This window comes from Numida meleagris, chromosome 4 (assembly GCF_002078875.1).
Source record: "Numida meleagris isolate 19003 breed g44 Domestic line chromosome 4, NumMel1.0, whole genome shotgun sequence".
In the NCBI taxonomy this organism is placed as follows: domain Eukaryota; kingdom Metazoa; phylum Chordata; class Aves; order Galliformes; family Numididae; genus Numida; species Numida meleagris.
In genome coordinates, this window is record NC_034412.1 from 45,076,556 (window position 1) to 45,092,187 (window position 15,632).

At 38.7% G+C, this 15,632-nt stretch overlaps 2 protein-coding genes across 6 annotated transcripts in view; one reads left to right on the top strand and one right to left on the bottom strand.

Moving 5' to 3' along the window:
- On the top strand, positions 496 to 1,866 carry LOC110399171 (claudin-22-like). The gene has a single exon (XM_021397429.1). It carries the CDS (start codon positions 513 to 515, stop codon positions 1,164 to 1,166), a length of 654 nt encoding a protein of 217 aa, XP_021253104.1. The 5' UTR covers positions 496 to 512; the 3' UTR covers positions 1,167 to 1,866.
- The window catches only part of WWC2 (WW and C2 domain containing 2), a 90,116-nt gene continuing 76,494 nt past the window's right edge, over positions 2,011 to 15,632 (bottom strand). For 4 of the 5 annotated variants that reach the window (XM_021397426.1, XM_021397425.1, XM_021397427.1 and 1 more), the window contains 4 exons: positions 13,734 to 13,826; positions 12,363 to 12,605; positions 6,010 to 6,137; positions 2,011 to 4,625 (listed from right to left, as the gene is read on the bottom strand). In XM_021397426.1, the coding sequence (XP_021253101.1) occupies positions 4,559 to 4,625; positions 6,010 to 6,137; positions 12,363 to 12,605; positions 13,734 to 13,826 (531 nt within the window). In that variant the 3' untranslated portion in view covers positions 2,011 to 4,558. Of the gene's footprint in view, positions 4,626 to 6,009; positions 6,149 to 12,362; positions 12,606 to 13,733; positions 13,827 to 15,632 lie in introns of all 5 variants that reach the window. The other variant, XR_002438942.1, reaches the window with a different exon arrangement.

Below are 15,632 nucleotides of genomic sequence, written 5' to 3' on the forward strand. Positions count from 1 at the left end.
TTGCACCAAAAGTACGCTCAGAGACAAAAAAAAAATACTTATGCTGTTTTGTTCTGACGCAGATACTGAGGTTTTATGCATCCTATCAAAGGCTTCTTAGGCTCCATTCACCTATAGAAACACATTCTCAACATAGAACCTTTAGGCAGATGATATTTAACTGGCCACAATGAGGACAGCCTTATTTAAGTAGGAATATATCGATGTGATATTAAAGTACTCTGTATTTGTGGTTCTTATTTTAATAAGAAACTAAGAAATGCCAAAATTTGCAGAAAACTCAGACTCTCAGACTAATGAAAGGTGAGCCTAGCTGTGGGCACACCCTTCAATTAGTGGTTTACCACATTATTTCCTTATCCCCTCAATGCTGCACATGGAACCACGTAACATAAAGCTGGAGGGGGAGGAGTATTTCATGCTTTATAAAGCTTTGTTTTAATGTTTGCCAGTGTTCAGTATGTGCAGAATATTGTCTTCAAAAGCAATCAGTGCTGCTTTGACTGCTAAAAATGGACTTAATCCACAGGAACAGGCTACAGTTATTTGGATTGCTGTTGTCTGTAATAGGATTGATTTTAACTGGTACCTGTAACTATTTACCAGACTGGAAAAACCTCGGATTAGACTTAAATGAACTGGAGCTTTGGACTATGGGACTCTGGCAAACCTGTGTAGTCCAAGACGTAGGAGGAACGCAGTGTAAAGACTTTGATTCTTTCCTAGCTTTACCCATAGAATTCAGGATTTCCAGGATTTTAGTATCTACATCAAATGGACTAGGACTTCTGAGCCTCGTCATCTCTAGCCTTGGTTTGGACTGCCTAAAGATAGAGGATACAGAGCAGAAGCTAAAGAAACAGCTGTTACTACTTGGAGGAATACTCATGTGGATATCTGGAGTTCTGGTTTTAGTTCCTGTTTCCTGGGTTGCCCATACGATAATCCAGGAATTCTGGGATGAAGTTATCCCAGAGATTGTACCCAAATGGGAAATAGGGGATGCACTGTTCAGTGGTTGGTTTGGTGGGTTTTTTATAATTCTAGGAGGCTCTCTGCTCCTCTCGACAATCTTCTTATCATCTGACCATCAATTACCAGAACGGTATACAATGGCAGATATGCAAGACAACCGTCAACAGGTGGAAATTGGAAATAGACTTTAAGAAGGGTACATACTAAGTTTTTGGATTTCTTACTCTTGCGTTACAGTAAGAAAAGGCTGCTGAACAGACTGGCTACTGTTTACAAGATTGGGGGAGGGATTATTACTTAGAATATGGTTCCTTTAATTTCTACTTACTTTCAATTTTAATTAGAGATTGTCATAGCTCATCAATTAATGTAAGTCACCACTGTTTTTGTCCAAAATCTGATCAATTGCAGTGTTCTTTGTGTGGTGCTTTTTATGTTTGTTTGCTTGATTGTTGTTTTTTCATGTGAAATGAGTAAAAAACTTTGGATCTCTAGGCATGCAGGGAGACTTAACACTTTTAAATAACAGAAGCCTTACAGTTCTGAAACAGTTTGCTGTGCCAGTTCAACGTACATTACAAAAGTCTAATACAAGATATAACCTTAAATGAAATTCCACAGACCTTTATTCACTTACACTAGTCTAAACTAACTGTTCCCTCAATGTCATGTAATGCAATATTCTCCATCCAGGGTGTGTATGTGTGTGTGAATATACAACTGAATATATCCCAGCACAACCATACACACTCTCTGGAAAGCCAGCATTTTTAGCAGTAACAAGATGCTGTCTGGTGGAGAGTGCTCATTGCTACTGCAGCTTTTATTTAATGAATGTAAAGAACTAACTTCAAGTGTATGCATCATTTTCTTTATAACTTATCCTAAGACTTGTCAGTGATTCATGTGAACTTTCTATAAAACGCAAGGATTTTACATTGACAAATATATATGCTCTTTGTAGAAACAGATGGCTGCTACAAGGACATAGAACAGCAATAAAAAATTGAATAAAACACTGGTCTGGAAAAGAACTTTGTTAAAAAAAATGTATTTTCCAATCACTGAAACACATGGAAAGTGCAGAGACAAGTTAATCTATGTGATGTATTTGCATACTTTTACAGACAAAATTAGAACAGAACCACATTCAGAATATAACCTGATTAAATATTTAGTTCAGTCCTGAGCATTTGATATTTAATACAGTATAAACATAGCAATATTTTTTAAAAAACTGTATTTGATTTGTGTTCTATTACAATTTTTTTCCTACCTTTGTTCATTTGGTTAAATATTCTTGTACCAGTAATATTTAGATTTTTGATATCTGCAACTGCAGTGATAGTGGTACCTGGAAACAGAGCTAACTGCATTTGTTATACCCTGCTGTGCAGAGTAAATTCTGCTTTGAGTAATATCTGTAATTGTAAACCGACAGGATTATTTGTGTTAGCTTATTCTATTGAGTGTTTTGAGGTCGGATAATTTAAATTTAATTTTAAAAAAAGCAGAATTGTTAAAAGCTGCCTATAAATATGTTCAACTTTACCAATTTGCAAAATGAGGTGCATTTTGCAATGAGTTTTGTGAGCTAAGGCTAGCAATCCTTAAATTTTGGCCTTACTCTATGCTTACAAATATATAATACTTTTTTGAAAATTATTCAACATGTGAAGAAAACCAGCTAATCTGGCAAGAATTCAGACAGCTCCAAATACTTTTCACAATAGCATTGTATGTCAAATATTTTTATGGCCAGAACTGAACTATATTAAACACAACATAAATAAGACTGTAAATAAATAAAAGAAAAATCACAAAGTACACCTCTAAACATCATTCTACAAACATATAATCAAATTGAGAAGTTGAAACTGTCAACCTTCATTTCACCTCTATATTAAATAATTCCAGATTTTTTTTTTTAATTGACCTTTCAAACATGTTATCTCAAACTCAACCAAGAAAAAATAAATGGGGCATTCATAAATGATGTTTAACCAGTCGTCTTGCCCAAAATAGCACGTCTGGCTATACATTTAAGTGAACTGACGTGTTTGTGCATAAGAAAGCCCTTGGGTAAGGCTTACACCGACCTCTCATCACAGAATTGTCACTGTGAATTTCAGACAGCTGCTACCATAATGTTAGTTATATTCACTTCCATTTTCTCACCAATTATAACCCCTTTGAGAGATATGACCATGCATGTATGGGTTGCTGCTTGGGGAAGAAAACTTTAGACACTGAATTAAATGCATCTGAGTGCAACATACGATGAAGAAAATGAAATAATGTTGCTCTCTACACTGTCTGCCTACTTGCAGAGTCCACACAGAAGAAGAAACCCAACTGCTTTACCAAGACAGGGCTGTGTAAACACACACATCTAACATTCTGGACTTAGAATAATTCCAGTTGATGCTTCTTCCTAGGAGGCTGGCTCTAGTAAAACTTATCTGATGTGTGCTGTCCACATTTATTTCTTAATCCTGTGCACCCTCATCTGCACACAGTCACCTGTGTATTTTCAAAAATGTGATTGCACTGAAATAGATGAAGCCTTCTGGTCAGGATCTTTACTTTTTCAGGGAGAGTTTACTTCACCAACAAACTTCTGATATCTGAGTTACTGTAGGTCAAACTTTTCTCCTGGTACAAATACGTTCATAAAATCCGCTTCATAGTTGTAAACCTAATGAACACGTTTATATTCTCCTAGATGGCAATAAGGCAGCCTTGAGGACAAAAGACTAATATAGAGAACCTCATTTCTAAGAGTAGTAGATATAACTATTCTGATTTCACTGTTGGTATTACAAATTTGATTCAGCTTCCAGTTCAGAAAGCAGCTGCCCTTTTGGTAGTCTCAGAGGAGGTTTTTAGGGTTGCTTGTCTGCCTTGTCTTTCCCCACTCTCCCACAGATGCAAGAAACCTTTTAGTGCAGGTTTAAGTACTGTACATTCACAAAACTTAACTCTGAATTTTGTCTCTCCCTACACAATATTACAAAGAACAGAAGAAATTTATTTTCAGAAATAGAACTCCAATGTGGGTGATGAATCTAATTAGCAGCTGTTGTGAGGCAGCCTTGATGTTTTGGAAAAAAGCTTACACTTGTAGTTAACTTCAAACTACAAAAGTCACACTCTTATACAAAAATATTGCGTGGCAAAACAGCCATCTTCACAGTCTGCTCACATGAAAATAGTGAAAAGATAAACAATCTTCTGTTGAACGTAATATTTCTCAATACAGTGCGGTTCAACAGGATACACACTTAGTACTGCCTTTGTTCCTTTGTTCCATCTTTACAAAATAAAAACACATGCAATACATACAAACTGTACAAAATCAGCATCAGTATACCAAAATTGATCTACTTTGGTTTTCCTTTTTTTTTTGTCTTTTTTTTTTTTTTAGACATACAACATTTCAATTCACTGTATTTTACAAATAAACGTATCAATATTGAATGTAAAATAGAAGAGCTGTAAAAGCAGGTCACTAGAACTACAAAGTTCATTAAAAAAAAAAAAGATGAGCAATGGAAAAAAACACTTCAATGAAAATGCATAATTATACATCATCAGCTGGAAGGGCTGGTATACTGATCTTCGCTCTTGTGAAATATGCTATCTTCTCCCTGAAATTACCAAATAAAACAAGTTAGTATTTTACCATTTATGGCATGAGTACTGTCATGTACTGTAGAGCTGCTAATGTTACAGCATAGTTTTTTAAGATACAGGCTTGGAAAATACACTGAATTTATTTACAACTGTGGTTGCCAGAGCATTCTGATATAATTTCCTTCTTAAGCACATTCATGTAAAAAGCAGCTCCAGAAGTGAATGTTTCTGTAATAACTGCAATGACATGACTGAGATATTGCTCTAACGGCTGCATTTTCTGTCATGATTTCTTTTGGGAGGGGTGGGGGGGGGCGGGGGGAGAGGAGAGAAGACAAAAACAAAACATTTGATCCTGACTTTGGAAAAAGAAAACTTAAAAATTAGGTCTGGGCAAGAAGCAGGCAAGATTGTCATCCCATTCTGCAGTTGCTTCCACTGCGCTGTTACCATTTGTCTCCTATGAACTGAGACATTACTGAAGCATAACAAGTTCATATGTGCCTGTCTGCCAGAAGCAGATGATAAATACTGGGGGCTTACAGATCAAAACTCACAAGAGACATTCTTCTTGAGAGCTTCAAAATGCTTCTGTGTGTGATGCGTCTTTGAGGCCGCATCATTATACCAAGCCCAGCTAACAGGTTGAGTACAATTTGGCCACAGGAGATGCCTATTTGTCCAACAGACTAAACCATGTTTTTCCCTGGCTGAGCTTCAGTTCTGTTTGCAAACAGTAGCACAGAGTAAAAATCAACTTCATAAACTGGATTCCTGGGCTGATGGTGTGGTGATCAGAAGAAAGAGGAGAATGGAGGTTTACTACATCCTTCTTGCAGGGGAAGGATAGGATCTTTTTTGGTGATGCTTGTTGCCTGAAACAAATCTCCTCTAAAAAAAAAAAAAAAAGTAGAACAGTATACAACTGCTCTGGAAACTGATTAATCGGTACTTTTGCCTTGCTTAAGACTTCTTTTATTTATGGGAGATCTGCATTTCCCTCCTCCTTTTGGTTATACAAACAGCAGCAGGTACATGAGGCAATTCATGTGGTGTTCTCACTTAGCATAAGCCAGTGTGCACCTCTCAAACCTGAAAGCCCACTGTCGACCTGTGGGTCAGCAGAGCCGTGGCAACAAGCACACCTGTGCAGCCCACAGTGGTCTGAAACTCTTCACCCTGCGTCCTCACCGTCACCACTGCTCAGTGACTCACTGCTCCCCCTGTCATGTCAGCAAGTTACACAGTCCTCTGAGATGCGTGATGTTTCTTGAAATTCAAAGGTGTGTGGATTTTTTTTTTTAAACTACTATTACAGGACACGTTTGATTACATTTAGAAAAAATCACGTTACCTAACTATGCTAAAAAGAGCCTGAAAAGCGTTAACAGGCCCTACCTGAATGACTGCACCTGTAGCGGCACTTTCTGACTCTGCTCCCGTAGCCGGCATACATCCTTCGAAGCTTTCCTCATCAGTTTCTCAGCACTTAAACCTCTCTTCTGCTCTTCTTTTGACTGTTCAGCCTGTAAAATAACTGTAAAATAACTATATTTTGCTAGTAATTAGCAACTGCTTATTTCACAGAAACGACACATTCTTGTGTCAAGCAAGCTCTCTACGCAAGGAGAGAACACTGATATCACAAACCTAAGCAGTGGGCACTAAATAAGATAACAGCATTTTCTAAAAAATAAAATAAAATAAAATAAAATAAAATAAAATAAAATAAAATAAACCAAACCAAACCAAACCAAACCAAACCATGCCAATCACAGGTGGTTACTAGGTGCTGTACAGGTTGATGAGGTATTTCTTGTGACTAAAGTTAGACTATACCGAAATTTGTACAAACAAAGTGCCTTTTAAATACTGGGAGACAGTAATTTCCACATAAAATAGTTTTACTTCCTAAAGCAAGCTCTTCGGAAAGTTGTCTATACCTAATATGAAATGACAAATTAAAAAACAAAACAAAACAAAACAACTTCTCTCAAAATACACATTCAAGTTTTGATAACCTTCTTTGCAAATTGTGACTAAGCATCTGTTTTTAAAGAGAAACCATATTAGCCTATTACTCAAATGTATGCAAAAAAACCAAAAACCCAGCCAGGATGCACTAGTCTGAAAGAAACATGAGGGACTGAAGATGCATCCTTTCCAATTGTTTTCACCCAGCTGAAAGTTTAATGTTAGTACGCACTTCAGCTTAGAGGTGTTTTGTAAATATATGCAAGAAAATATTTTAAATGCTACAATTTTTACTGTATGTTGGATTGGGGGGAAAACAAAGCTATAAAATAACTGTTTGTCTCTGAAATGCATTTTTCACATCAGTGTCTTCTACTATTAAAATGCTTTGTAGGCACTGAGGGCATAATCCCAAATCAAGTTAAGCTGATGCTAAATCCTCTGAAATCAAACTTCCAGCACCATACAACCAAGCATGAATGGGAAATACAGTCACTTATCTTCCTTTCTGATGTTAATAAGGGATTAAAAACAAACTAGTAGAAAGGTAGATGCAAGATAACAGCATTTTAAATACAAAGGATACGTTTTAGTATCTTCTGTAAAATCAGATTAGGAATAGCCTTTTTCTTATCCTATGAATCCCTTAGTAAACACTGCAATAAGAGCTGAAGGGAGCAGGAGCTTTGGAATAAACAACGGGTGAAAGATGAGAGCTCCCGAGGGGTGTCTTGGCTGCATGGACACTGATTTTCATCTCCGAGGTCCTTGCTGACTTGCTTCTCCCTTGAGCTGGCGATAGCCATCAGTGCTCTCTCAGTCCTAATGGTAGTGAAGTCATAGTCCTAGCAGAGAGGTTCATTTAAGCTGCTTAAAATACACAGATTTTGCATGTGGATTACAACTCCTTTGCACTGTAGCAGTGTGAAAGCTAAGGCAGGAACACGGTCTGGTACAAGAGATCAAGGATCTTTCTTGACATGAATGCCCACCAGTAAGTTACAGTGTTTCCGTACCTCAGTACTGCTGCCTCTATTACAGACTTACTTAGCGAGCTCTGCCACATCATCATAGCACCATCACGGCTGAACCATCCACCATTATGGTGGCAAATTGCTATTGAGTGCTGCTTTTTGTTTGTTTGTTTTGCTTTTTAAACGTTCCAAGGGTATCTGAACACCCAACAATTTGAAGAGCAGCTCCTTTTCAGTGGGTAGCCATCTGGGTCACTTAGGCAAGTGGCTACTGTTCAGATGCAGACAAGTTTCTTAACACATGCCTTATCACCCTCATTCTGCGTGGGATGCAAGGCTGGGCAATGCCATCTTGTGTGTGCACTCACCTTCACTCCTAGTCTGTAGTGACTGTCACACAGAGGTCATTTACTGCATCTTCAGTTTTGTCAACCATCAAAATTTAACAGAAGCACTTCATGTTCTTAAACATTTCTTAAAGTTGCTTGGAGGCTAATTTTTGATGCTTAACTTTAAGCACACAGACTCAAATGCTAGTCTGTTACCTCAAATGAAAACACATGCCCAAGCCAGAAACAGCCATCTTCTAACTTGGTTTGAAACTTAGGAATTCATGTCTCCAGATCTGAATTCAGCCCAGGAGATTCCCAAACAACAATCAACTAATACAAAAACGTTACACCACGCTATCAGCTTCACGGTATTTAAGGAAACCCACTTCCAGCAAATAGCGGTACCCTGCGTCTGCTGAAATGAACTCGTGTTTGTATGAAAGAGTGCCATTTTAAAACACCTCCAGCCAGCTTATACTGCTGTTAACTTCAGTCCCCAACTCCAAAATAGCCAAGATTTTAAAATGGAATTAACCTATTGTCACGGTTTTGTGATTTTCGGTTATTGGTATTCCACATCATAACATCATGTAGTGGATATACCTGGTTCTCAGAAGAGAAGGACTACTACATTCCCCACGGTACTTTGCTCCTCTGTTACCATTTTCCAGCCGGAGGGAAAAAGATAAAAGCTCGCAGTACAAAAACTTGCAGATCACGAGACCTCGTCCCTTTTTCCGCCCGTCTCTTGTCTTGGCAGCACCTCGCTCTCCAGCCGTCTTATCGTCGGTAGTAGAGTAAGGCCTACCTTGATTTTGGGACATTCTCTCTCTCTGTATTGGATTTATCAGCTTAAATTGTAATTATATTGTATTATAGTGTGTTGTTTTGCATTCCGATATCTTATGTAGTAAATTAGTTTGTTTCTCCTCAGATTGTTGCCGCTGTTCTTTGCTCTCAGGGCCATCTCCTTACCCTTTTTCCCTTTTCCCTTTTCCCAGGGCGTGGGCCCGTGGATCCCCCGTCCCCTTCGTCACGGAACCGGGCCAAACGCCCGTAAACTGTTGACACCTATAAACATTGTTTTTCCTATTAGTTAGTAAACATACATTTGCAATCTGCAGCTGGTAGTGTATTAATTAATTTTCTGCATCTCACTGGCCATATGTCTTTCTCAGCTCCCGAGCTAATATTTATCATCGAAACACTAAACGAACAATATTTCAAAATTCTCTAATTTTACCTTTTCCCTCATTATATGTGAGATTCTTATGATTACCGCATTTCAGGTTAACAACAAAAACACTGACTGTCCATTTACCTTGCTGTTTGGTACATGTACTCCTTTCCGATTTTTTAAATACTTTTAATTTTTATATGCAGGAAATTACTCTGAGCCAACAATACATAGTGAGAGATAAAGGTTCTACAGACTTGTGACTTGCCAGACAGCTGTCAATTTTATTTTCAACAAGTGTGGCAGGCTGCAGAAAGCTACAAGACATTGTCTGCTGGTGTTGAGCAGCAGTGTCCAATAGAAGGGAGAAGTGGAAAACTGAGGGAAGTTTCTCCCATTTGCCACAGCTACCTTGAACACGGATCAGGACTCAGAACTTGATAGTTTCGCTGTGCTTTCAGGTAGATTTGGCTTCAGCCCAGTCTGTCTAAGAGTATGCACATAAGAAGGTATATACAAGACGAGGTTTGTCTTAGTACCATGCTTCTTGAGTGATTTATAAAAGCAGTCCTCTGTCTACATAAAATACAAAAAGGCATGCTAATACTCTGGTCGTGCATTCATCATGGGCCAAAAATCCAGCTTCAGCTAGACAGGAATCTCTGTATCTGTGTATAACGTAAGCATGAGATAGCAAATAATAAGGAAAGCTTAGCAAAATTAAAGCTGAAACACTAACTCCTGCCTTATTCAGTGCTTTTTTTTGCATAGAAGAATGAAAGTGAGTCTAATGAAAAGCTGTTGTCTTTGTTTCAGTTTTGTGTTATTACGGACGACATAGAAGATGTATTGGAAAGAAATAAGGTCTTTGTAGCTAGACACAGGAGTCTTTTTAGGATGTACACAAAGAGAAGTACTTCAGAGGACAGCAGGTACCTGAAAACTTACTTGTATGAGGATTTAAGACAAACGAGTAAATGTTTCTGCTGCACAGCATTACCTACTGTTTCCTGATCTGTAGGTATTAGTGGACTCTATGTTCTTGCTGTACTTAAAGTGTGGTAGGAAGGGAAGGTGTGGAGCCTGTGTATTGGGCATCAAGCAGAGTAACTGTATGACTGATTTTCAGCATCCCCCACATCTGCAGTTTCTTTTTTCACTTGAGACATTCTCAGTTACTCTGGCACTTAGAGCTGCTGCATTAGTCTGCACCATTATAATGTCATGGTTTTGTGATTTTCGGTTATTGGTATTCCACATCATAACATCATGTAGTGATGTCCCCCGTCCCCTTTGTCACGGAATCGGGCCTAACGCCCGTAAACCGTCGACATAATGCCTGCAGGATCTGAAAAATAATCTATGACAATGTTCTCTAGACTGCTGTGTTCTGCTAACCCAAGAGGAGGCACTGACAGCAGAGTATAGCATTCTCAGTGTTGATCTGATCCACAGGGGAAGGCTGCAATGATATGGAGCAGGGAGGAGAGAGTGAGAGAGAGAGAACAGCACTGATCAAGAACGGAGCTGAGAGAACATACTGAGAAAAAAACCTTTTTTTTTTTTTTTTTCCCTAAGTTGAGGGTCAAGGACTTCTTGAAGTAGGTGATATTGCTACGATTAATGACCTCTGCTAGATTTTTCTTCCACAAATTTATCACACTGCTTTTTGACTCTGTAAATTTGCAAGATTCATGATGTTTGGTCAAAAACTATTTTACAGTTTCTAAACTTTTGCTTTTTTTCAACCTGCTACCTCTTCAGTTCCCTACTCCCTGTATTATAAAAGGCAATGATTAGTTGCCCTCCTCTTTGTCGCCTGCAATTTTACAGTTGAGGCTACTTGGCCATTCCTAACGTAGAAGCTGTTTCTTCCCTCTGACTGTACTTGTTCACCCTTTGCAGTTTCATTACCTACTTTGAGATGGGGACCCAGAACTGAATGATGTTTAAGTTGCAGGCATAACATGTATTTATGTCATCAAAGAATTATTATTTGTTCCATTTCAGCTTTCTTTTCTCTCTTTGTGATTCCCAGTGTCTTATTTGCTTTTTGACATCTGAGTGCTGTCATGTTTTTGCTGATGTTTTTGTTTCTTGTATCTCTAATATCCCATTCCTAACAGCGAATTCAGAGCCCTTTTTGTGTGTAAATATTAGGATTATCCCTTCCCTGCCCTACACAAGCATACATACTGACAGTTACTATTTTTTTAAACTGTTGCTTGCATATTAAGAGATCCTTTGCACCTTGTTAATATCTGTTTCCATTTTTGCTACTTTGAATAACGGGGGTGTCATCAAAACACTTATCTCCATCAACTGTGAATAGCTAAAGAACACAAATCCCTCCTGGATGTCACTGGCAACCTCCCCTCATTGAGAACTGATGTTTACAGAGTAAGACAGAGAGGAAGGGAACTCCAAAGGGCGACCACTCTGATCTCCTGCTCAGGGCAGATCAAGTCAGAGCTGCATACTCAGCATCTTCCCCCATTAAGTTCTCAGTATCTCCAAAAGTGGAGGTAGTGGAGGCTGATTTTTCTTGTTTTTGTTGATTTTTCTTGTTTCTTTTTTTTGTTGTTGTTGTTGCTATTTGTTGTTGCTAACCTCTCTGGGCCCTTATTTCACTGTATGATCCCCCTCAAAATATAAAAAAAAAACCCACACCCCAAAACAAAAACCACTCAGCATCCAGCTTTTTCATATATCGAGTCAGAATTTCCCATGTTCTGTCTTGTCAATTCTACCCTGCTTCTTGTCTTTCATCCACATGAGGGCATCCTGACTTAGCTTATGTTAGTTTAGATGCTGAATATGTATTTGTACAACTTTACAATCACATGAAGAACAGAACTTGGTATTCATCTGCAGGCATTATCCTGCATAAGGAAATATGCCAAAGTGGATATAATGCCTTTTCCATACACTCCACACCAGTGAAAGTAATGGCCGGTGCCTCTCACTGCCCGGTACAAAGATCTCTTTGCTACCAGTTGTGTGAAGACTGCAAATCAGCCAGTGCTGAAGGACAAAAAATATCTATGAAACTTTGTAGATGTACGGCTGGAAGAGCAATGTTGAAGTGTTTAGGTGGCACTAGAAAAATAATATTTCAAATCCTAGGTTTAAATACTTTGGTATTGACTATTAAAGAAATTGTGTTTACATATCTGAATTACATAGTATAAGTAGTCAAACGTGAGATTCTGTAAAAATCTTTTAACAAATTTGTAAAAAAAAAAAAGGTAGGAGAATATTTTTCTTCACACAAAATCTGTATGCTGCTCATACCTGTTTCTCAGCCTGTTTCAAGAGTTTCTGGAATCGTTCATCCTCCAGTATGCACAGGGGAAGGTCTGTCTCTCCTCTACCTTTCATTTCCTCAAGCTTCTGCTTAAGATCCCGCAAGGCCTGAAGCTCATCATTCAGGCGATTCTGTCGTGTGCGTGATGCCTGGAGGTCCAGCTCCAAGTCGAGGGAAGTGCGTACAGGGCACTCTTGCGTAGCTCTTCGCATGATTGGTTGGCAAACAGGCTGAATCATTCGGGAAAGAAGAAAATAAAAATTAGTATCTAGAGAGGCTAGTGGAGGGTTTGACATAATACAGTCAGAAAAGCTCAACTATTTTTTGTTTTCCTTTAGCAAAAAGCTGCTACTGTAAGATCCAACTCCAAAAATCCATCTATTCTGAAATTACTCTTTAGTCAGTAGCTACAGATAAAGGCAAAAGTTTCACCAACCATTTGTAGAATGATAAAGTTAAAACTAAGAAACCTTTTCCTGATCCTCAGGATAATACTATGCCAGTAGCCCAAAACTATACAAGACTTCCCTACAGATTTAAACAGCATTACTTTTTTTAGACAACATTTGCTTTTTCAAAGTCCAAGCAATTACTTAATATTATGAAACCTGTAAACAAGCTCTTCCTTAGAATATTGCACATTTATTTATTATCTTTTCATTGGGCATTTCACATGAATAAATGGGGCAGAAGAAGTCATCCCAGACTATTCTGTATTTCTTTCTTATATCAAATGTAATCCTGCAACATGGTAACAACCCTTCTGCAGGAGTATTTATTTTTAGTTGCAATCAAGATTAAAATATACCTCACAACTTATAAGAATAAATTCTGTGTAAAACAACTGTAATCTTACCCTCTTCTCCTTCAATCCCTTTGTTATTCAAACTCTCTTGGAGAAGAGTAAACCAACTTTAAAAGCACATCAGAATCCTTGAAATTTCCACCCAAACTTGCTGAGCATGCACATTGCCAGTGCTCACATTTGCGCAGCCTCAGCTGCCCTGAGTCCCTTTGTCAGTGGGCAAAGATGAGCCTGGCCCAGCCCGGCCCTGGAGAGAGCCAAGTTCAGGCTGGGCCAGGCTCTGAGCACCTGATGCAGCTGCAGGCATTCCTGTTTATTGCAGGGCAGTTGGACCAGATGGCCTTCAAGGGTCCCTTCCAACTCAAACAGTTCTGTGATTCTATGGAGGACACAGACCACTACATTGAAATTTCAAGCTGAAACTACACGGGATGCGTGTGGTGCTTGTATCGCTTTTGCTCATAAACTTGCACTAAAAAGCATGCGGTTTAAGGTATTTGCTGTTCCTGATTTCCCCATTTGTCTTAAACCATTCAGGTGACGCAGTACATACCCGTTTGACTCTTAGGCTCCTCCTTTCTGTGGCATTTCTCACAAAGAGAGACTTTTTGGCTAGTGTTGAGCTGTCGCTGTCACTTCGACTCAACTGTCAAAATGTACATAATGAACAGAGATATAAAACATCTTCACATACAAATACATCTGTACTGATAAAACCAGTCAGAAAACCTCAGTGTTTATAAACACGTAGGTTATTCTCAGTATAAAATAAAACATTTTTGAACTAGAGCGTCTACTCTAAAATTCTATTCCCAGGCTAAGAAAGCCATCGATCTTAATGAATAGGAAGTAGACTGTTCAGGAATGCAAGGAAGGTAACCGGGTATTAAGAAGGACCAAATGACTGGCTGGCTTTTATGTGACTGCAGGTTATACTATGGATTTCATTTACTTGGGGCAGACACTAATGAATGACCACAGGGAAGGTAAATTACTGTAGACATGCACCCATCCAACAAACGTTTTTTTTGTATAACAGCTTCCTTCAGAGGCACCTGCAGCTTCTCAGAAATATGCATCACAGCACAACAGCAGTGTTTTCTTAATTACAGCATTAGTTCCATGTAAATCAATGTAGACTGTCAGATGCATCAACACGCGTGGTGGTAAATCTTCAAAGAAAGCAAAAGCTTCCATCTGTAGAATATTTATTTTTACCTCCTCAGAAAAAGACAGCTACAAAAAATTAATTCTGCTAACATTTCCATAACCAACAAAGGCAGAGCCCTAAAGCATGCTTACACAGGACTGTCTGGGAGTTGGGGGTGAGAAATGGAATGCACTTGCAATATGAGCACACCTCTCTAGAGAGAAGTCTGTCTGTTCACCATGGAAATGCTACTGGGAACTCACCCTGGATACGCTCAGTTGATTATCACCATTGATGTTCTTTAAGCGCTTATCAAGGGAAGTTTTCAAAGGCCCCAAACAGACCTTGAGTCCATCCTTTAGGCCTCAAAAAAATACATAGTTTTTGCTTGTTGTAACACTGTACGAGAGTTAAGTGCTAGGCGATTTCTACTGAAAAGAGAACAGCTGACCTGAGCGTATCCACTGGCTGCTTTCCTCTAGTAAGGTACCAGAGCAAGGAAGGCTGGACATGTTTGCAGTACATGTGGGGACTAGGACTGAGGAGGCCTGAGTTATTCAGGCCTATCCCTGGACTTGGATGCAGCTGCACTGCACACTCTTGAGCTGACAATGGACCACAAGTATTTCTGAGTCTGTAAAAGACTGATTTGTGCCAACATGGGCTTTTCCTAGGCATCGTTCCTTCTAGGCTATACTGTACACGATAAGAAAGACAGTGGTTTGGTTGAAGTTTCTTATTTCAGAACCTGGCTTCTGGCAAATTTCAAAGCTACAAAAGCCCAGAACTTTGCTGGATGCAGAAACCTCAAGAGTTTATGCTAAGCCAACTATCAGAGCATCTAGTGCTACTGCCTGTAGAAGACCCACAGGCAGAAGTTAAGGCTACTTCCTCCCCCTACAATACAACCAGTTTCCAGTGCACAGGAATTAAAATGAAAACTACGTTCTGAATTCAGACAGTGATCTATCCAAACTATGTAAAGATTGTTACAATACTACATTTCATTCTTATATAGGAATACTTATGTATTTACATTTTGACAACGGTTTGTTTAGGCCAATGACCATCACAGAGAAATGACCAATTTTATTATTTCCAAAGTATTATGGAACCACCTCTAACTGAACTGGAAAATAATTAAAGCATGAAGCATTTAAAGAAGTCATACTTGTGTGAGTAGATTACAGTCTACCAAGCTGGTTGTGCATGCCTAAATCTCTAAACACGTGATTTTCACATTTTCACGTGATTTAGCAGCAGCAGGATTGATAATTTAAATTTATTTATTTAGTTTCCGTG

Bases quoted from the DNA above. Each gene is read 5' to 3' on its own strand.
- LOC110399171 (XM_021397429.1), top strand. From the start codon at position 513: ATGGACTTAATCCACAGGAACAGGCTACAGTTATTTGGATTGCTGTTG.